The sequence below is a fragment of the Peromyscus californicus genome, unplaced genomic scaffold, assembly GCF_007827085.1.
Source record: "Peromyscus californicus insignis strain IS unplaced genomic scaffold, ASM782708v3 Scaffold_4__1_contigs__length_199733344, whole genome shotgun sequence".
In the NCBI taxonomy this organism is placed as follows: Eukaryota; Metazoa; Chordata; class Mammalia; order Rodentia; family Cricetidae; genus Peromyscus; species Peromyscus californicus.
Window position 1 is genome coordinate 62,466,520 of NW_026294562.1, and position 20,784 is coordinate 62,487,303.

Sequence of the window (20,784 nt, forward strand, 5' to 3'; positions counted from 1 at the left end):
AGTGACCACACGCACACAGGTAGTATGCACACCCAGGTACTGGGCTACATCTAGTCTTTGGGTACGGTGTCACCAACCAACCTGCTGATGCCCATGCCCAGTCCTGGCTTTGAGGCAACAGATGAACATCCACTTCTGCCAGATAAGCTCCTGGCCCACCATAGAGAAGGTGGAGGAAGACACAGGGCCCCACCTTGCTCCTGATCTTTGAAAGCACATCACCGCTCAGCCCCAGGTGCAAAGGGACATGAATCCACCACACACCTGACTTCAGGAGCTTTTGCTCGCACAGACTTTAATTAGCCAACTTGGCTTGGTACAGGGGCACAGGATTTACCAGGGTCCTGGCCCTATTCTATGAACCTTGTTCTGGGGAAACACTGATAAAGCATGCCAGGAAGTGAGGACCAGGAGTGAAGCCTGGGTAGCTCCTTGGCACAGATGGCCAGGACTACGGCCTGGAACCCTGCCCATTTGACTCCAGTTTCTCTGGTCACCAGCCAGGAACTCCGTGGTCTCTGATATTCATCTAACCCATCCTCTGGTGATAGCATGGCCTTGCTTCTCACAGGCTGCATGGTTAAGGAGTCTCGCCTTAGCCCACTATGCTAAATGCCATCTGACGTCAACAGGAGTCACAGAATAGGAAGTTCAAAGCCACAAACCAGCCCTATCTGGTCCCAACTGCATGCCACAGGAAGCTCTTGTTTGGGGCAGCTAAGCCCCTGACTCCATGACCCACCTTCTCAGCAGGGCTGTTGGCCATTCCCCACCCAGCTTTGACCAGAGCAATCCAGAGACCAGAGGTGAGTGAGGAAGTTAAGGCCTAGGGAGACAGCAAAATGGGGGCGCTGAAGGGTAGGGGGCTGGGGTCAGCCCCAAAGAATGTATGAAGCTCTAGATAGATAGCCCAGTACTGGAGAGGGTGAGGATAGTAAGGAGGAAGGGAAGTGCAGAGGGAACACCCTAAGCCTTAACGGCTTAGGGCAGGATCCAGACTGAGAGACTGGGGGTGTGGGGGGTGCAGCTGAAGGCCCAAAAGTGTCCCAGAGGTCCTGGAACAGGGTTCTCTGTCAAAACACTGAAGAGTTGGAATTTTTGGGCAGCTAGGGGGATGCTTTTTGTATCCGGCCAGCTGAGTGGGGAAAGGAGACTTTATGTCCTGTAAAAGAGAGGGTTAATCCTTTAGGGCATGCACCAAGACTTCTGGGTCACATGTCCAAAGGCTTTTCCTTACCTGGTGGCAAGGGGAGCCGGGCCAGGGATGGCCACAGATCAGCTTCTAGCAGAGGCGCCCAGGGCTCTGCACGGGCTGTGACCTCAAGTGTCACAGAGTCCTTGGAAAAGGTGAAGTTAAACTTGTTCCCCAGGTAGGAGATGCCAGAGACAGACACACCGGAGACCAGGTCTGGACACAGGGGGTCAAAGGTCACACCTGCCTCAGTGATCCTGTGGGGAAGAGCTGTGTGAAGAGGGTCGGGACAAGTGGGAATTGGCTGCTGGTCACTGCACTCACCTGAATCCTGTGCATCCGAAGAGTGCTGTCTGAAGAAAGCCGCCCATACCGGTCAAGAAGTTCACGGCACCAGACCCATCCGCGTTCTCTGTCCACACCTGCAGGCAGCAAGCCTGGGTGTGACAGGAGGCTACCAGCACAAGCAGGCCCCTCACCCTGCTGAGACTACCACAATGGGAGAAGGGAGAGGCAGTGGGTGGTGGGTGGGAGCCAGGCTGACCTTGAAGGGCTCAGTGACATTGATGAAACTCCTGCTCAGGAGGACCTGGGCCCTGGAGGGGTCCTTCAGTTCCATCCAGCCCACAGCAAACATACTCTGAGGTCAGAATTCAGATATGAAGCAGTGAGACTCACCACCACGTGGAAAGGTAAGTGAGGACAGTAGGGTGAGACTACCCGCCAGGCTCCTCACCCAGGTCATAGCAGGGCCCCGGGCAGATGTCACAGCCTCATAAATCTCCAAATTATTTCTTCGGATGTCCGGTGGCAGGGGAAAGGGGATTGGGTATCCCAGGAGCACAACATCCGCCTGCTTCACTTCTTCTCCTGATTTGGGGGGGCGGGGCAGCAGGATAGGGATGGGTTCTTGGTCGAAGAGATGAGGGTATGCCACGGTGAATGGGGGGTGGGTGGGTGACGAAGCAGAAGGGCCCTTGAAGGACTCAGCACTACTCACCACGCTCATAGCCATCAAACTCAGGGTGGAAGTTCTGCTCAGAGTCAAATGGCACCTTGATCCTATCAGCCACCTCCAGCCACTGGTTGGGGACAGGCAGACCCAGGTCCTTGGCCAATGCGGCAGCAAAGCGCAGGCTGGGGAGAGTACAGGCCATAGCTGCATGGCTTCTGACTGGGCCCTGTTTGCTGTGCTGGGTTAGGGAAGGGGAGATGGTCTATGTCTGACCTGTTCTGGACCAGGACGTTGGTGTACACAGAGTTGTTGACTCCTGAGTGGTACTCATCAGGGGGCATGACTCCTGGTCACATGGGGCCACCATGACAGTTAGTGTAGGGGCTCAGGACACGCCTTTCCATGGTAACCGTCCATGCTGAGCTGGCCACTGTGCTCCCTAGTCCCTCACCTTTCAGGTGGTACATCTTCTCCTGGGGGCTCCATTCTACACGGCTGCACCAAAACTCAGCCACGGCACTGACCACATCCCAGCCACCAGCCTCTTGGAAGAGCTGCAGGTCCTGGAGAGTGAGAGCAGGGCAAAGCACCAGGCATAGAAGGGGGCCAGTGTCTACCTTTTGAATACCCAGAGAGCAATGCCCGGCTTCCAAAGACCCTCTTCACACAACTTCCTAGGGTAGAGTGTGGCCTCGAGAGGTGCATGGGAACACACAGGATATAACGGGGCCTCACCTGAGTGCAGTGGTAGTACAGCTGGAAGGCCAACACCACGGCTCCATTCACATGGACCTCCTGGATCCCATAAATGTCCTCAGGGCAGACCTCCAGGCCAGTGCTTGCGCTCTCCCAAGCAAACTTGGCTCCCTGTGAGGAAAGAGGACAGAACGGTCAGGTCTTGATATGGAGGGGTAGCCCAGTCCTACCAGGGGTGCAATCCTTTGTGGAGGAAAGGAAAGAGGAAGTATGGGGGTCTGGCGGTCATGGAATGGCTCTGGGAAGACCCTGGGCCAGGGGCCCTATAGGATGGTGCCCAGGCCCCAGTACCTGGTAGCCTAGGTTCTGGGCATTCTTCAGGGCCCCTCCCAGTGTACGGACTCGGTACTCCAGGATGGCCCTGGCAGCCTCTGGGTGGAACATCAGGATATTTGGGAACATCCAGAGGTCCTAAGAGGATGAACCGTTCTGGGGTTAAACAGAAGTCCATACTTTCTTCCTCCCTCACTGCCCACATTCCACCCCGCCAAGGCTTCCAGCAAATAAGACAGCGGGGGGGGGGGGGGGGGGGGGGGGGGGGGGCTTCCTCTCTCCCTACCCTCTGGCAGTCCCCTCCGCCTCTCTCTGAGGTCCTCATTTCATGCTCACCAGGCCCACCCGGGCCCTCCCCCACCTGCCCACTCCAGTGCGATCTCTCCAGCCTAGACAGCGCAGAGTTCTGGTCCTCAGCCCAGGCAGCATCAGGAGATGCTAATGGCTCTAGTTGGCCTGCATCAGGGTCCAGGCCTTGTTCTAGGCTCCCTGGCTGCCTGGCCTCCGCTTCCTTTTGGCTTTAACTGCCAAATGGGCCACAGCACAGACTTCACAAGGTGTCAGATGTGGGGATGGCCCTGAGCCTTCCCCCTCAATACTTCCCCACCCACGGCCACTGAACTCCATATGCTACACCCTGGGCCTCTCCAGCCTTGCTTCCCATCACCCAGCGACTCCTGGCAGATCTTTCCAGACTGTATCTCCACCTGTGTTGTTCCTCTAAAAAGTCTCTGTGGCTTTCTTAGTCCCCTGGCGGGCTCCAGGCTGGTACCCAGTTCACTCTGAGGCTCTGGTGGTCTTGGCCTGCTGTTCTTCCCACCTCAGTGAGGCAGGCACCTTCTGTTGCTCTAACCTGGATCACTTTTCTACCAAACTCCTGCACATCTCTCTTCTGAGAAACCACCTCTTCCAGGAAGCCCTCCTGTCTATAGCCCCTGTGCTTTATACAGTATTGATTTCAAGTAGTTCAAAGCAATGCCCAAAATGATGACACGCAGTTCCCCCTGTGTAACCGGTGCAGGGTGTACCTGATCCCAGAAGATATGGCCCCAGTAGCACTCTTCCTGACTCCCATTAGAGAGGCCTCCGGGGCTGAGCCCATGGCTGACTGATCCTTGGGTGCCAGGCTGGGGAAGCTCACTGAGCAGGTAGTAAAGAGAACCACGAAGGGCCTGGCGCAGGGCCAGGGGCCCAGCCACATCCAGGCCACAGCCTGCCCAGAGCTGGGCCCAAGTGTCTGCATGGGCTGTATACAGAACACCCTGAGTCTGCAGCTGCAGGGCCTCAGCAAAGCAGCCCTGGGCCTCAGACGGGCTGCCACCAACCACCGTCAGAAAGTCCCAGGTCCTGTCCTGCTCGTCTTCCCCAAGGGTCAAGGCTGGGGGAACTGGCATCCACAGCATGTGTACTTCCAGCCGAGGCTCTCCTGGCTGCTCAGGGGTGAGTGTGTGGCCATGTAGGTACCTGCAAGAGCCTAAGTGAGTCCCAGGAAAGGACTCCCCGTCTGGGCTACCTAGATTTACCCAGTATGCTCCTTACCGGGCTCCCTGGAAGTCAGGCCCCTCATGTAGGTCCAGGTCTGGGCTTTCTGGGGAGAAGGACGACTGTAGCAGCACTGTGATGGGCTTGTTCCCTGCAGCCAAGCGCGCAATGGACACGCTGAAGGCCAGGACGTGGGGCAACCCACGGTGAGCATAGATGCATTGGGAAGCCCGGAAGCTGGGGCCTTCCAGGGTGTGCAGGAAGGAACCTAGGGAGGGTCGGGAGCCTCAGTCATCCTGGGGAAGGTCAGACGGACTCTAAGCTGTGGACTCCAACACCATGGAGCACCATGGCCTTTCTGGGCTGGGAGTGGGGTCCTCAGACCTCAGGTTGCCCCTCCTGACTGTGTAGTGGGCCCACCCAGATGAAAGGAAAGCAAGACAAACCACAGAGGCCTTATCTTGGGAGGCAGCTTTTTACGCTTACTTTCTTTCTTAAATGAAAGGCCATTTGTTTATTATTTTTGAGATGGATCTTGCTATGTACCTGAGGCTGTCCTCCAATTCTCCATCCTCCTGCCCCAGCCTCCTCAGTACTGAGATTACAGGCCTGAGTCACATACTAGCTTTTGTGGTCCCTTTCCCTTGTGAGACTCTGTGGACCAGGGAGGAGGTCCCTCTCACCCTGAGCCACAGCTTGACCAGGATTGGCGGCAGCTAACCTGTGTTAGTATCCAGGGCAAAGGTCTCAGTCAGCTGTTCTGTTCCTGCAGGGGCCTCCAGCTGGACATTGAGGGGGCTGGGCAGAACTGCCCGGTGAGTGTGCCCTCCAGCTCCATTGTATACACCGTTTACATGGATGGTGTCATGATACACACGTGTACCCAGGTATGAGTTGGTGACAGTGGCCCAGAACCTGGGGTCACTGGGCAGACAGTGGGTACTGAATATGGTCGGGTCGTCTTCAGAATTGTCCATGGACAGCTGTCTCAGTCCGGGAGGCCTGGAGAAGGCGAGTTGCCAGTGACTGGCTGGGCTTCCCTCTGCACACTGACAGTAAACCCTCAAGTCTCCAGGGAACTTGGACGATCCTGAGACCGGCGAGGGGAGTGAGGGGCTAGCTTAGGGTAGCAGTACTTCAAAAGCCTCCACTTAGGGGCTACGCCGAGAGAACACACCCTTCACTCAAGAGGACCGCTAGGGATTCAGCTGAATCTGCAAACCGGATCCCTCAGCACCCGCAACAGGTCTCCCCCTCGCGAGGTCCCGACCCATCTTGCCGAGCTAGAAATTGCTGAGAGTGGAAACAGGGACTTCCGCGTGCTGGCCCTGAACCCTCCGGGAGCCGGGACAGTGGAGGCAGAGGAACTGGTGGGGGGTAGCGAGGGGAGACGTGGGGTGGGAGAGGAGGAACCGGATGTGGTGGAGAACAGTGACGGGAGTGGTGGTGGCCGGGGACTGTAACTGGGGAGGAGCGGGGACTTAGTTGGGGAATGGAAAGAGGAAGGCAGTGTGTGGGCGTGGGGAGGGGCCGGAGAGGAGAGGAGAGGAGAGGAGCGGGTTGACAGGCAGGCTAGGAGACAAGGCAGTGAAGGGACGAAAGAGCATTTCGAGTATTTGGTGGAAGAGGGTGAGGGCGGGATGGGGAAGAGGGGTGGGGGGTGGGGGGTGACGGGGACGGGCAGTTTCTGCGACTCACCGCAGCCCAGCTCCAGACAGTGCGGGCCCCGGTATAAGCAGACTCGGTCGGCGCGGTGCGCGCTGCCCCTGGCGGGAGGAAGGAGAAGCGGCCCTGCCTCGTGGCAGGTGGGCGGGGCTGGGTCTAGGCGGAACCCGGGGAAATGTTTTGGTTTCTGGGGCGAATGCCCGTGCTAAGTCGTACTGGAAGTGGGATTAGTTGAGTTTGGGCTCTAAGATGTATGTAAGGGTAGGTTGGGCTGAGATCCCTCTCTACAGTGACGTCTAGTCACTAGGAAGGACACTGGCCAGTCCTCTTGGACAGTCCTTCCCTTTGCTGAGGACCCTACCCCATTGACCTCCATCTGCCCACCTTCCTGGCTGCACCTGGGCCTGTCTTGTCCCTGCCTCTCATCAGTTCCCTGGTCTGCCTCAGACTCCGTATTTGCGCACCAGTCCAGTCAGAGCCTGGGCTTCACCTGCTCCAGAATCTGTTTCTGCTGTCCAGCTGCCCAGATCAAAACCCTCTTTACCTTGTCTCGGTGCCACCGATGGCCAGTGTGGAGCCCAGGCTTCCTGGATCCACCGTAGAGACTGCTGCTGCTGTTTCCAGTGCCCACCCAGGGCAGCAGTCAGCAAGCAGGGAGGGTTAGATCATACCCCCGTTTACACCAGAGGTTTGCAGCTGGCTACCTCACCTGACCTCACCTCCCTAAATACTCTTCTGCCTGCTTTGGTTTTCCGATACATTTTCCATCCTCTCCTATTGAACAGGCACCACCTGTTAGGCCCCAAGAAATTCCTTTTCCCAAGGTCTGGCGTTTAGACAAAAGCCAGAATTCCCTTAGGGACTTGAGAAGATAGTTCCTACCTTATCTCTGGCAAAAGGGACATATGTCACCTCTATGGCTCCTCTGTTAACCTATGCCTGGGGCCTATTGGCATATCAAGGTCCATGCCAGCCTCTGGGCTCCCCCAGTCCCTATCCACAAGTACCTGTGCAGTCATCCTGGCTGGCATGCCCTGCCCTCACCCTAAACCTCCAGCCCCTGAGCTTTGCTTTCCTATATAACCCAGACATTTTGGCTATGAGCTCTCTTGGTTGTCATGTGGTCTCTCCCTCTATCCCCCCACCCCCCACCTCTCCTCTCATGGTCTATTCTGCTGGCCCAGTTCAGTCTGGACCCTTCCAGATAAAACTTTCTTCTCAACCATATCAAGTCCTCATTTTTCATTTACCACCCAGGCTTCCTTAGTATTGTTTTTAAAATTTATTTATTTTTATGTGCATTGGTGTTTTGCCTGCATGTATGCATGTCCGTGTGAGGATGCCAGATCACCTGGAACTGGAGTTACAGACACTTGTGAGCTGCCATGTGGGTGCTGGGAATTGAACCCAAGTCCTTTGGAAGAACAGCCAATGCTCTTAACCACTGAGCCATCTCTCCAGCGTCGACTTCCTTAGTAGTTCTGATACTTTCCAAGCTGGTCCCTTCCCTTACTATATTCCCTCTCTTTCTCTTTTCTCAAGTACCTCCTCTTTGAAAATCTCCCCGGAGCCTTAGTGAGTCAGCAGGCCTTGGCTTTAGTCTCTCCAGCCCTCACTGCATACTGCTGTCCTCTACAGCCTACAGCAGCAGCAAGGCCTGTCAGTGGTTGTAGGGAGACGAAGCCCCGAAGCCCCGTGTTGGAGCGGTAGGCCCAGTTCCATCTTAGGGACCACCACCCAGGTAAAGTGAGGTCAAGTTCACTGCAGAAAAGAATTTCAGGACAAGTCAATGTGGAAGCACATCTGTATAAGAGAGTAAGAAGTCAGAAATAGACGTGTAAAGCAAGAGAGGAGACTGAAAAGGACTTCATCAGAATTAATATATGAAAGAAGCCAGTTGGCTGTAAAAGACTGGAAGCCCTTTCCTCTTGGGCTGGTTTCGCTTAGGCTGGATACAACAAATAGAGCTGCTAGGGACAGTTTGCAAAGACTGGAAGCCCTTTCCTCACCTGACTTCATTTAAGGAGCAGAACATGTGTGAAAAAAGCCTGCTACATATGAACATGAAAGAAGTAAGTGCTGTGTGAAGACCCTATAAAGGGTCACACATCTCACAACCAGATGCTTTTTGGATTTTTCCCTTAACCCACTGGACCTTTCCTATTTAGAGAAATGCTTTTAGTTTTATAGATTTATTTATTATGTATACAGTGTTCTGCCTGCATGTATGCCTGCAGGCCAGAAGAGGGCACCAGATCTCATTATAGATGATTGTGAGCCACCATGTGGTTGCTGGGAATTGAACTCAGGACCTCTGGAAGAGCAACCAGGGCTCTTAACCTCTGAGCCATCTCTCCAGTTCTTATTTTCATTTTTTTTTTTTGGTTTTTTTCGAGACAGGGTTTCTCTGTGTAGTTTTGCGCCTTTCCTGGGACTCACTTGGTAGTCCAGGCTGGCCTCGAACTCCTTATTTTCATTTTTTATTTTATGTTTTTGAGTGGTTGGCCTGGAACTTGCTGTGAAAACCAAGCTAGCCTCAAACTCATAGAGATCCAACCTATTTTTTCTTCCTGAGTGCTGGGGTTAAAGATGGGCACCACTACACCTAGCTGTCATTTATTTTTATCTAGTTAAAATATAATTACATAATTTTCACCTTCTGTCCTCCTCCTCCACCTATGTCCCTCCCAAATTTTTAACCATTGTTGTTACATATACATATAAATGAATAAATATACAAACACAACCTGTTGAGTCTGTTCAGTGTTGATGTAAATCCTACCCATTGAGAATAAATCCACTACCACAATTTAAAGCCAAATCTGAAGCAAGTTTTAATTAAATACTGCCCAGGTGGATGGGCTCTGGCTAGGTCTATCTCTGGATCTCCAGAAAATGGACCCGAATCAAATTTTGCAAGGGCTTAAGAAGAAAAATCCATAATTCATTACATTTCTCATCAGATCTAATCAGGAGCAAGCATACATCCTGATGTACCTCCAGCCTCCATCCAATCAGGGACAAGCACACATCCTGGTGTATCTCCTGCCTGTGAATCTCCCGCCCACATGTGATCAAGCACATCAGTGCAGATGGGACAAACAAGCTTGTTTAGGGGAGTGAAAAACGTGTGGCTTCTTATCTCCCATAAACAACAGCCTCCAGCATTTCAGGAACTATCTGTCCTTGGGCAAGGGGCTTGCAGATCAGAGACATTTTTGTTTCATGGATCTCTTAGGCATAGTAATTAAAACTTAAAGTGTGACTTTGACTCTCACATTGCCTTCCAGTATATGTTCCTAGGGCTGACCACTTGGTACTGGAACACCAATAGGAGTATGAAATTAAAACAGGAGCCACACTGTTGTTAAGGAGGCACGTTGTTATACATTGTTATTAAGTCTCCATACCTTACAAGAAGAAGTTTCTGTTTCCTAAGCCTAATGTAGCCTGCAAACCTGTTTTTCTTTTCTTTTTTGGTTTTTCAAGACAGGGTTTCTCTGTGTTAACAGTCTTGGCTGTCCTGGAACTTGCTTTGTAGACCAGGCTGGCCTCGAACTCACAGAGATCCACCTGCCGCTGCCTCCCATTCCCAAACCCCTCCAAAGAACAACAACAACAACAACAACAACAACAACAAAAAAGCCAAACCAACCAACTGACCAACCAACAAAACCACCACAGCTGTGAGTGTTAAGTGTTCTTTTCCCGCATATGCAGCCCACTCCCAGCCAGCTAGTGTGCAATTCTGTCCCAGGTGAGAGTGCTGGGATTAAAGGCGTGAGTCACCATGCCTCTTAACCTGGGTCTATGTGACTTATGGTGGCTGTGGGGTCCCTGGAAGGAAGAGGGATTCTATTTTTGTTCTAGATTTTAATTATTCTTGTTTTATGTGTCTTGAGTGCTTTGTCTGCACATATGTTTGCACACCATGTGTGTTCAGTACCTATGGAGGTCAGAAGAGAGCATTGAATCCTCTGGAACTGGAGTTACAGATAGTTGTGAGTCATCATGTGGGTTCTGGCAACTGAACCTGGGTCCTCTGCCAGAGTCACATGGGCTCTTAACCGCCCAGCCATCTCTCCAGTCCTAGCTTTAGAGTTTCTTAGTCTCATTAATAAAAGAATCTGGGTACGCTTTAATTCCAGCATTGGGAAGGCAGAGGCAGGCAGATCTTTGTGAGTTTGAGGCCAGTCTGGTCTACAGAGCGAGCTCCAGGACAGCCAGGGCTGCACAGAGAAGTCCTGTCTTAAAAAAACAGAGAGAGGTAGAGAGAGAGAAGACTCTAAGAGACACTCAAGGACAATTTTATTAGATTTTAAAAGAAAACCCTAGGCCAGGCCAGCTGCAAACCTCAGCAGCCCCTATCCAGAGGAGGAAGATGCAGGAGAGAAGGACAAAAGCCATGCCATTTATGCTGGCATGGAGGTTAGACACATGGTTGATAAGCGGCCACATGGCAGGTAGGAGGCTTTAGAGAAAGTCCAAAACGTTGTATGTTTGTGTGGGAAGCCCAAAGTATTAAGGAAAACATGCTTAGAAAAGAGATGAGGAGCTGGAGAGATGGCTCAGAGGTTAAGAGCACTGGCTGCTCTTCCAGAGGTCCCGAGTTCCATTCCCAGCAACCACGCGGTGGCTCACAACCATCTGTAATGAGATCTGGTGCCCTCTTCTGGCCTGCAGGGACACATGCAGGCAGAACACTGTATACATCATAAGCAAATCTTAAAAAATAAATAAATAAAAGAAAAGAGGTGAAAGGAAAGGAAAGGAAAAGTCATTATTCTTTTCTGGATAATTCAGAAGATTGGGTGGACTTAGACCCCCAAATGGCTGTGGCCTCTAAGCTACTGTACTGGAGACAGGATTCTTTTGGCCTATCTCATAGCTTAAGGGGAGCCTGCCGTTCCGGGCCTGGCAGAGAGAATGACACAGCCCAGCCGGAATGTTAGACCTCTATCCTGGTCACAGATTCTGTTCTATTGACCAGGAGGGGTTTTCTCTTTTCTTTTCTTTACTTGTTTGTTTATATTTCATGTGCATTGGTGTTTTTCCCTGCATGTATGTCAGTATAAGGGTGTTGGATTCCCTGGAACTGAGTTAGCAGACAGCTGTGAGCCACCATGCGGGTGCTGGGCATTGAACCTGGGTCCTCTGGAAGAGCAGCCAGTGCTCTTAACCACTGAGCTATCTCCCCAGCCCTGACCAGGAGATTTTTTTATTCTAACAAGAGGACAACTTTTGGGAGTCAGTTAGTTCTCTCCTATCATGTGGATCCAGGGATCAAATTCAGAGCATCAGCCTTGGAAGCAAGCTCCTTCACCACGGAGTCATTTTTCTGGCCCCATTTTTTTTTAAACTAAAAATCTGCGCACGGATTTCTTTAGTGTGTGTGTGTGGGCATGCACTTGTGTGTGCTCCTGTAGCCAGAGGACGACCTGTGGGAGTTGGTTCTCTCCTCCCGCCATGTGGGTTCCAGGGATCTGACACACATGGGAAGACTTGGCAAGTGTTCCTACCCACCGAGCTGTCTCGGGCCTTGCCTTCCTTGACTATCTCCTTCGCTGACCCTCTGGATGGTGTCACTCTTTTGCTGAAGTCACCTGCCTCCCACCCTCTCCCATCCCTCCCCTCACCTCTTCATCCCATCCCCACTGTCTTTTGCCCTGCTCTTGCTGACCTCCATTGCTGAACCTGCATGCTTTCTTGGACCCTAAGACACAAGAGATTGACTTTCTTTTCCCCATCTCCCTTTTCCTGTAAGATTTACAGCTTGCTTGCTGTGATCGCTAATCTTGGTTGTCAACTTGACTACATCTGGAATCAACTGAAACCCAAGCTGGGCACACCTGTGAGGGATTTTCTTTGTGGTGATATATTGTGCACCCTAATAAACTTGCCTGAGGTTCAGAGGACAGAGCCGGCCACTAGATTAGACATAGAGGTCAGGCAGTGGTGGCACACACCTTTAATCCCAGCATTTGAGAATTCATGCCGTTGCTTGGGAAGCACACAGGCCTTTAATCCCAGGAAGTAATATGGCAGGACAGAGAAAGGTATATAAGGCATGAGGAAACAGGAACTCTCTTTAGGCTGAGGATTTCTTAGAGGTAAGAACTAGTGACTGGCGGTTCTGCTTCTCTGATCATTCATCTTTCACCTTGATATCTGGCTCTGGGTTATTATTATTATTATTATTATTATTATAGAACCATCTAAGATTCGAACAACATTTCTTGATTAGGTCATTTGAGGTGGGAGCCCCATCCTGAATCAGGGATAGTTGAGGTAAGAATATCTACCTTAAATCTGAGCCACGCCATCCTGTGACAGCCTACATAAATGGACATGGTAATTAGCTGGTATTAGAGCCTACTTCTTCAGGATTCCAACATAGACTGAAGATCAGCAGAGACATGCAGCCTCATGGACTGAACAACTACCAGATTCTTGGGCTTTCCATCAGGCGACAACCATTGTCGGACTAGCTGGGCCACAGCCATGATACATAAAACACGGCAAATACCTATATAATATAGGTATACATGAAACATAGGAAATACTTATATGATACAGGTACCTGTATCATGCTTATACATCACACATATTTACATATTATATACCATGTATTTACTGAATGCTATTCATATATTATCTATGTACTTATTGTCTATCTCTTTGCTAGGTCCAGGAAGGCAGGTGTGGTAGTTTTAATGGGAAATGGCCTCCATAGATTTGGGTATTTGAACACTTGGATCCTAGTTGGTGGCACTATTTGGGAAGGTTAATAAATCCCACATATATATATGTGTGTGTGTGTGTGTGTATGTGTGTTGTGTTTTCTATCAATTCTGTTCCTCTAAAGCACCCTTACTAATACATTTGCCCAGTTGATTTTCTCTCAAATACTTAGCCAAATAGTTCTCTAGTTCCCTTCAGAGTTTATTTTTAAGGAGACTAAGAACCCAGGAACAGGAATGCCACATTCTCAGTTAACACTAGCAACAGCTATGTATCATTTTTAGCTTTTAAAATTACATTGCTCAAAGGATACAATTTACAGTCAGGTTCAAAGTTTAAGCACAGCTAAAGATGAAGTAAAGTTTAAAAGTTAAATAAAGATGATATGAGCTGGCTTACTCCTCCTCTCAAAGAATTTCCGTTTGTAAATGAGTGTGTAAGGTGGTTTATGAGGTGCATTGTTTAGATCTATGGGAGAGAGATGGCTGACCTTAAAAAGTTAAATTCAAAAGTCACAAACAGGAGCTGGGCATATTGTAGCACTCGGGAGGCGGAAGCAGGTGGATCTCTGCGAGTTCAGGGCCAGCCTGGTCTACATAGTGAGTTCCAGCATAGCCAGAGCTACATAGTGAGACCCTGTCTTGAAAACAAAACAAAACAAAACACAATACAACACAACAAAACAAAACACAAAAGCAAAGGGTCACAAACAGACTGGTTACACACCATGTGCAAAGCCGTAGCGGGTTTGCTCCGTAGCACGGCTTAAACCACACAGTGACACTTTGTAATCACAGTGGTGTAGAGGTAGAAGGAAGGTCAGAAGTTCAAGGTCATCTTCTATACAGTGAGCCAGAGGCCAGCCTGGGCTATATGAGACCCTGTCTTAAAACAAAGCAAAACAACTCACAAATGTCTGGCCCTAAGGAATTACATTGCACTTGTTTATGAAATTCTTATTTGAGAATATAGGAGAGATGGCTCAGTGGGCAAAGTGCTTGCTGTGTAAGCCTGAGGACCTGAGTTCGAATCCCCAGCACCCATACAGCCTATGCTCTTAACCACTGAACCATCTATCCAGACCCAGGAAACACATTTCTAATTTGAGATGTCTCAAGAAGAGAAAAACTGTCTTTGTAGGTGAGATTCATTTGGGCAGTTGTGTTGAAAATCTTGATTCTTTAGCCAGACATAGTGGTGAAAGGTCGGATCTCTGTGAGTTTGAGGCCAGCCTGGTCTGCATAGTGAGTTCCAGTACATCCAGGGTCACATAGACCCTGTCTCATAAGCCAAAAAGAAAGAAGAAAGAAAGTCTTGACTTTCAACAAGCAGAAAATACAAACTAGACCGCAAGTCCTCTTTCTGTTTCCATGTCTTCTCAATTTTCCCCATCTTTCCATACATACTTATTATATTATGTGTTAATCTATCGTGTGTGTGTGTGTGTGTGTGTGTGTGTGTGTGTGTGTGTGTGTGTGTGTGTGTATCACACACTGTATTTTTTTGTTGTTTTTTTTTTGTTTTTTTGAGACAGGGTTTCTCTGTGCAGCTTTGTGCCTTTCTTGGAACTCACTCTGTAGCCAAGGCTGGCCTCGAACTCACAGAGATCCACCTGGCTCTGCCTCCCGAGTGCTGGGATTAAAGGCGTGCACCACCCCCGCCTGGCTCACACTGTATCTTGTTTGTGTATTTCACATGCACTTGATGTATCACACACCTACTTATTGCATGTTTCAGACATACATTTAGTGTATTATGTACTATATATTACTGTATTTTGTTTCTGTATTATATAGGTATTTACCATATTTTAATTATCAATACATAGCTATGATTATACATCATACATATTTACATGTTATGTATTTAGGTATCATATATTTACTGAATGATATTCATAATATCCTCTATGTACTTATTGTCTGTCTCTCTGCTAGGTCCAGAACACTAGCTCCAGGAAGGTAGGTGAGGTGGTTTTAATTAGAAATGTTCCCCAGCTAGGTGGTGGTGACATGTGCCTTTAATCCCAGCACTTGGGAGGCAGAGGCAGGTGGATCTCTGTGAGTTCAAGGCCAGCCTGGTCTATAGAGTGAGATCCAGGACAGCCAGGACTGTTTCACAGAGAAACCCTGTCTCAAAACAAAACAAAACAACAACAAAAACAAAACAAAAAAACCCCAAAAACAAACAAAAAAAGAAATGTTCCCCACAGACTCGGGCATTTGAACACTCAGATCCCTGTTGGTGGTTCCCAACACTTGAATACTTGGATCCCACTATTTGGGAAGGTTTAGGAGGTGCAGTCTTGCTGGAAGAAGTATGTCGCTGGGGGTGGGCATTAAGGGATTATATCTTGCCCCGCTTCCTCTCTCTACTTCATGCTTGCCTTTGAAGATGTGAGCTCTTAGCATTCTGTTCCTGCCACTGTGCCTGCCGGGTGCTGCTGTGCTTCCCTGCCGTGAGGGACTCCTGCTCCTCTGGAACTGTAAGCAAAATGCAAAAATGAACAGTGTCTTCCTTTGGTTGCCTTTGGGCATGTTTTTACTCTTTTTTTTTTTTCTTAACTTTTTTTTTTTTTTTTGGTCACAGCAACAGAAAAGTAACTAATACAGAAGTCAGAAGTTTGTACCAGGAATGGGATTTTTCTTCAAAGAACCTGACCATGTTGGGTTTTAGAATGTGGAAGACTCTGGAACTTTAGACTAGAAAAATGGTTGAATGTTTTAAGTAGAGCTTAAAGGGCCATTCTAGCCAGACCCTAAAAGACAGCAGCGCTGAGAGCAATTTAGATTGTAGAGGTCCAGCTCAAGCGATTTCAGAGGAGAACAATACTGCCAACTTGGCTAGAAGCCATTTGTGTGGTGATCACTTGACAAAGAAGCTGCTTGCTTTCTGCTCTTGTCCTAAACACTTGTCGGAGGTCAAATTTTAAAGTAATGGGCTGATTTCTCTAGTGGGGGAAATTTCAAGATAACATAATAATGAGTCTGTGCATGGCTGTTACTGATAACACTTAGGCAGGTCTGCAGTGAAAAAGAGCAAGTGGGGCAGAAATAAATACAAAACGTACAGTTTGGAGAGGAAAGAGCACTGGGAAGCCTAATGCTGTAGCCACGGCTTGTGCTGGAAGAGAGAACTGTAATTGTTAAGGAAGCTAGTGTCATCGAGGGTACCACTCTTTTTTTTTTTTTTTGAATTTTTTTTCTAAGATTTATTTATTTGTTATGTATACAGTGTTCTGCCTGCATGTATGTCTGCAGGTCAGACGAGGGCACCAGACCTCATTACAGATGGTTGTGAGCCACCAAGTGGTTCCTGGGAATTGAACTCAGGACCTCTGGAAGAGCAGCCAGTGTTCTTAACCTCTGAGCCATCTCTCCAGCCCTGAGGGTACCACTCTTGCTGGGTGGTGATGGCAAGCCTAGCCTACAAGGCCAGTCTGATCTACAGAGCAAGTTCCTGTACAGCCAGGGCTATACAGAGAAAACCTGTGTTGAAAAGCCAAAAACAAAAACCCAAAACAAACAAACAAAAAACCACCAAAACCAACCAACCAAAAAAAAAAAAACAAAAACAAAAACAACCCAAAAAACCAACCAAACAAAAACAAAACAAAACAAAACAAACCAGGAGCTAACACTGAGATGTTGTAAGGTTAAAAAATAAATTTACATGCAGGCCAAACTTACAGTCTCCCCGAGAACAGGAGGTTAACGCAGTCAAGACTAAAAGCAGGGGAGCCTCTTTACAGCAGGTGAGCAAGTGATTACAGAAGTGGAATTGTGCAGTTACTTTTATTATCATGGGAAAAGCACTGTTATGGGTTTATGGCCAGACAGTTTCAGTAACATACCATGAAACAATTGGAACAGTTTATGACATGTTAGTCACAAGATCATAGAAGAAGAATGAATTAAAAAACCAAACAAACAAGTTGACTGTTAGCTTAATCTTTAGCTTGGGGCATGATTAAAGCAAGCACTATAGGGAACAACACAGAAATAAATGAAGATTTAACTAAGAGGAAAATGGAGTAATGCTGTGGGATATTAGTTAAAGATGCGTTACAGTCTTTTGTGCTGTGGAATGTTTGTTTAACGACGCAAAGATGTGTTGCATTTTTTTTTTATGTTGCATTTGTTTAACTCTGTAAAGCTGTGTTACTTTGCCTGTCTAAAACACCTAATCGGTCTAATAAAGAGCTGAGTGGCCAATAGCTAGGCAGGAGAGAGAAATAGGCAGAGCTGGGAAGGACAGAGAATAAAAAGAAGAAGAGAGGAGAAGAAGAAGAAGAAGAAGGAGAAGGAGAAGGAGAAGGAGAAGGAGAAGGAGAAGGAGGAGAAGGAGAGAGAAAAGGAGACAGAGAAAGGACACCAGGGGCCAGCCACCTATCTATACAGCAAGCCTCGGAGTAAGTGGTAAAGACAGGTATATAGAACAGAGAAGGGGAAAATCCCAGAGGCAAAAGGTAGATGGGATAATTTAAGAAAAATTGGCTAGAAACAAGCCAAGCTAAGGCCAGGCATTCATAAGAAAGAATAAGTCTCTGTGTGATTATTTGGGAGCTAAGTGGTGGGCCCCCAAAGAGCAAAGAGTAAAGAGAAAAACAAAACAAAACAAAACAACAACAACAAAACTACAGAGTAAGCTGTTCCTTAATGGAGAGTACCACTCTGTCCTGGAACAAAGGGAAGGCTACCCTCAGGGTAAGACCTTACCCAACTAAGTTTTCAACCAGGGAGTTTTCTGTTCCTTCAAAGTGACTTAATTAATAAATAAACAAACACTGCTGCTAGTATGATCCAAGGGCCCACGGTCCACGCCAGTCCTGGCGTTGTTGTTCACATGGTACTAGCTTTAGAGACACAAAGGATGCGAGAGTAAAGGGGTCATGAGTTTTTTTTTTTAAATTTTTTATTTTGTATGAATAATTGTATGCATGTAATTTTATTTTGTTTTGCCTGCAAGTATGTCTGTGCACCTGTGTGTTTGTGTGTGTGTGTGTGCCTAGTACTTGCAGAGCACTGGATCCCCTGGAAAAGGAGTTATAGACAGTTGTGAGATGCCATATAGGTGCTGGGAACGGAACCTGGTCCTCTGGAAGAGCAGCAAGTGTTCCTAACTGCTGAGACACTTCTCCAATCCTAGGGAGCATGAATTCTTACTTGGCAGCTTCAGAGAGCCACTGAGGCCAGGCAACGTGTGGCAAGGAATTCCCTGCAAGGAGGCAATGAGAGATTGTGTGTAAAGCTGTGAAAGTGAAGCCTGGGCTGCAGGGGAGACCCCAAGATGTTGGAGATTGCAAAGTTGTGAGACATCTGCCCAGAGAGCTGCATACAGGGATGGAATCAGCCCAAGAGAGAGACATATGTCGCGGGCAGCAAAACTGGACGCGCAAAGTAAACGAAGCTCTTTAAAACTTTAGTCCTACACAGTGGACACTGAACTGCAGGGTTTGATGTTTTCTCTGCTGAGTGTGGTCTCGCTTTGGTCCAGTATTTCCCCACTCTACCATGTCTTCCCTTTTGCAATAGGAAGGTATATTCTGTGCCATTAAATGTTGGAAGTTTGCAATTTGATTTTTTTTTTCAGGGGACTAATTAAGAGACTGCTTTAAGTCTCAGAAGACACTTTGGACTTGTAAACAATGAGGAGACTGTAAAGGACTATGGGGATTTTGGAAATTGGACCAAAAGTATTTCGAATTATGATGTGGCCAGGAGCCTATGAAGGCCAGGGAGTGGAATGTTATGGTTTGAATGAAAAATGTCCCCCATAGGCTTAGACGTTTGAACACTTGGTTCCAGTTGTTGGTGGTGTTTGGGGAGGTTAGGAGGTGCATCTTTGCTGAAGAAGTGTGGAGTTAGGCTTTGAGAGATTGGATCCCTTCTCCACTTCCAGTTTGTTCTCTCTGATTCAGGCTTGCCTTTCAGCATGTGAGCTCTCACCTTCTAGTCTCCACCACTGTGCCTGCCAGCTGCTGCCAGGCTTGCCCACCAAGGACTCTAGTCCTTCTGGGACCAGGTGGCGATTTTAATTATAAATGTCCCCTGAAGGCTTGGGTATTTGTCTTAGTTACTGTTCTATTGAAGTGAAGAGATACCATGAACAAGGCAGCTTATAGAAGGAAACATTTAGTTGGTCCTTGCTTACAGTTTCTGGGGATTAGTCCATGATCAGCATGGCGGGGAGTGTGGCAGCAGGCAGACAGGCATGGTGCTGGAGAAGTAACTGAGATCTCACATCTGATCTGCAAGTGGGAGGCAGAGAGGGAGAGAACAAGGCTGGGCCTGGCATGGGCTTTTGAAATCTCACCCCCCCACCCCAATGACACACCTCCTCCCACAAGACCACACTTTCTAATCCTTCCCAAACAGTTCTACCGACTGGGAATTAGACATTCAAATTATGAGCCTATGGGGGCATTCTCTTTCAAACCACCACAATATTTGCACACTTAATTTCCAGTTGGTGGCACTATTTGGGGAGGCTTAGGGAGTGTGGCCTCTTAGAGAAAGTGTGTCACTGGAGGCGGGCTTTGAGAGTTTGAAGACAAGTGCCGTTTCCAGTTCATTCTTTGCTTTGTGCTTGTGGTTCAAGGTGTGAACCCTCAGTTTCTGCTCCGGTTGACATACGTGCTGCATGTGGCCATGCTTCTCAGCCTTGGTGGGCCCTTATCCCTCTGGAACCGTAAGCCTGGGTCAACTCTTCGTTCTATAAGTTCTTCCAGCCATGGTGTTTCATTACAGTAATAGAAAAGTAACGGACACAGCAGGTCCTGTGTTGTTCAGTTAGGAGGATGTGGAGGGACTGCCCCTGGGAAGTAAATGGGCTCACTGCGGAGCGCCCCAAGCCCGGAGTGCTGAGCAGAGAAGACTCAGTTCTGGGGCATCCGTGGCTTGCCCTGGCCCACAAGGCCACACCTCTCTTGCAGGTGCGGCAGTCAGGCCAGCATGCCAAGCCCCGTTTTTTCAGTGATGGACTATGGATTAAACCTTGCCCTGTACACGTGGTTGCAGGAAAGATCGTGTCAACACCACTTTGATACCTTGACAACTGTTACAGAGATCAAGGAAAGGGAATCCAAAAGAAAATTTATTGTGGTGGAGACATCTACTGTGTTGCCCCAGCTCCCATCAACAAAGGCAGCTGTCACTTTTCTGGCTCCTTGCCTGTATCTATCAGGCAGCAAGTGGATCCCTCTGGGCTAAAGCCCCAAGGTTTCAGGAATGGCATTCTTCCAAAAGCCAACACCCCAAATTCCAGATTGGAATGGTGATCCACCTACCTTCTGCCTACAGAGGGTGGTACTCTGGGGGCCCACATCCACCCATACAACAGATGTGGGCCAGATCAAAGATGAGTAACACCATTAAACAGTATGTCCAGCTATTGAATATTCTTATTACTGCTGGGATTATCTGCAAGGGACAGATTGGAGGGCCCAGAAAGGAAGGCAGCAGTAGTTGTGGGGCTGGGGGAAGAGTAACCTCAGAGTGTTCAAGGCAGGGCATGTGCCAGGCCTATCCAGGAGCTATCAAGGCCCTGTATCTACCTGGGTCCTTTGCTTGCCCTTCTGTGGCTTCTTGGCTTGAGAGACTTGCCTGGACGGAGAAGCTGGCATCCCCCTGCTTTTGAATAGGGAGGCCATCTTCATAAGGGCTTTGGCTACAGCATCCTTTCCCCTGTTCTGGCCTCCAGGGTCTCAGAAGACCTTGCT

The 20,784-nt window shown here is 48.8% G+C and overlaps 1 protein-coding gene across 3 annotated transcripts; it reads right to left on the bottom strand.

Moving 5' to 3' along the window:
- Positions 1-265: 265 nt before the first annotated feature.
- Positions 266-6,432, bottom strand: Pgghg (protein-glucosylgalactosylhydroxylysine glucosidase). 3 transcript variants are annotated; one of them, XM_052762181.1, is made up of 14 exons: positions 6,357-6,432; positions 5,380-5,660; positions 4,716-4,926; positions 4,205-4,640; positions 3,195-3,314; positions 2,883-3,014; positions 2,599-2,710; positions 2,421-2,493; positions 2,193-2,329; positions 1,929-2,062; positions 1,737-1,832; positions 1,517-1,614; positions 1,238-1,449; positions 266-1,162 (listed from the first exon to the last, which is right to left on the bottom strand). In XM_052762181.1, exons 2-14 carry the CDS (start codon positions 5,633-5,635, stop codon positions 1,107-1,109), a joined length of 2,073 nt encoding a protein of 690 aa, XP_052618141.1. In that variant the 5' UTR covers positions 5,636-5,660; positions 6,357-6,432; the 3' UTR covers positions 266-1,106. The 3 variants fall into 3 exon arrangements, with proteins under 3 accessions (XP_052618141.1, XP_052618142.1, XP_052618143.1); XM_052762183.1 differs by lacking the exon at positions 266-1,162 and having other exon boundaries at positions 1,244-1,408; XM_052762182.1 differs by lacking the exons at positions 1,929-2,062; positions 2,421-2,493.
- Positions 6,433-20,784: the final 14,352 nt, after the last annotated feature.

What these genes read in the sequence shown, in the direction of transcription:
- Pgghg (XM_052762181.1), bottom strand. Translation starts at nt 5,635, where the DNA reads ATGGACAATTCTGAAGACGACCCGACCATATTCAGTACCCACTGTCTG. An exon ending in CCTGACTTCCAGGGAGCCCG is followed by an intron (nt 4,641 to 4,715) that starts GTAAGGAGCATA and finishes AGGCTCTTGCAG; the next exon opens with GTACCTACATGGCCACACAC. An exon ending in CCGGCTCCCCTTGCCACCAG is followed by an intron (nt 1,163 to 1,237) that starts GTAAGGAAAAGC and finishes TCTCTTTTACAG; the next exon opens with GACATAAAGTCTCCTTTCCC.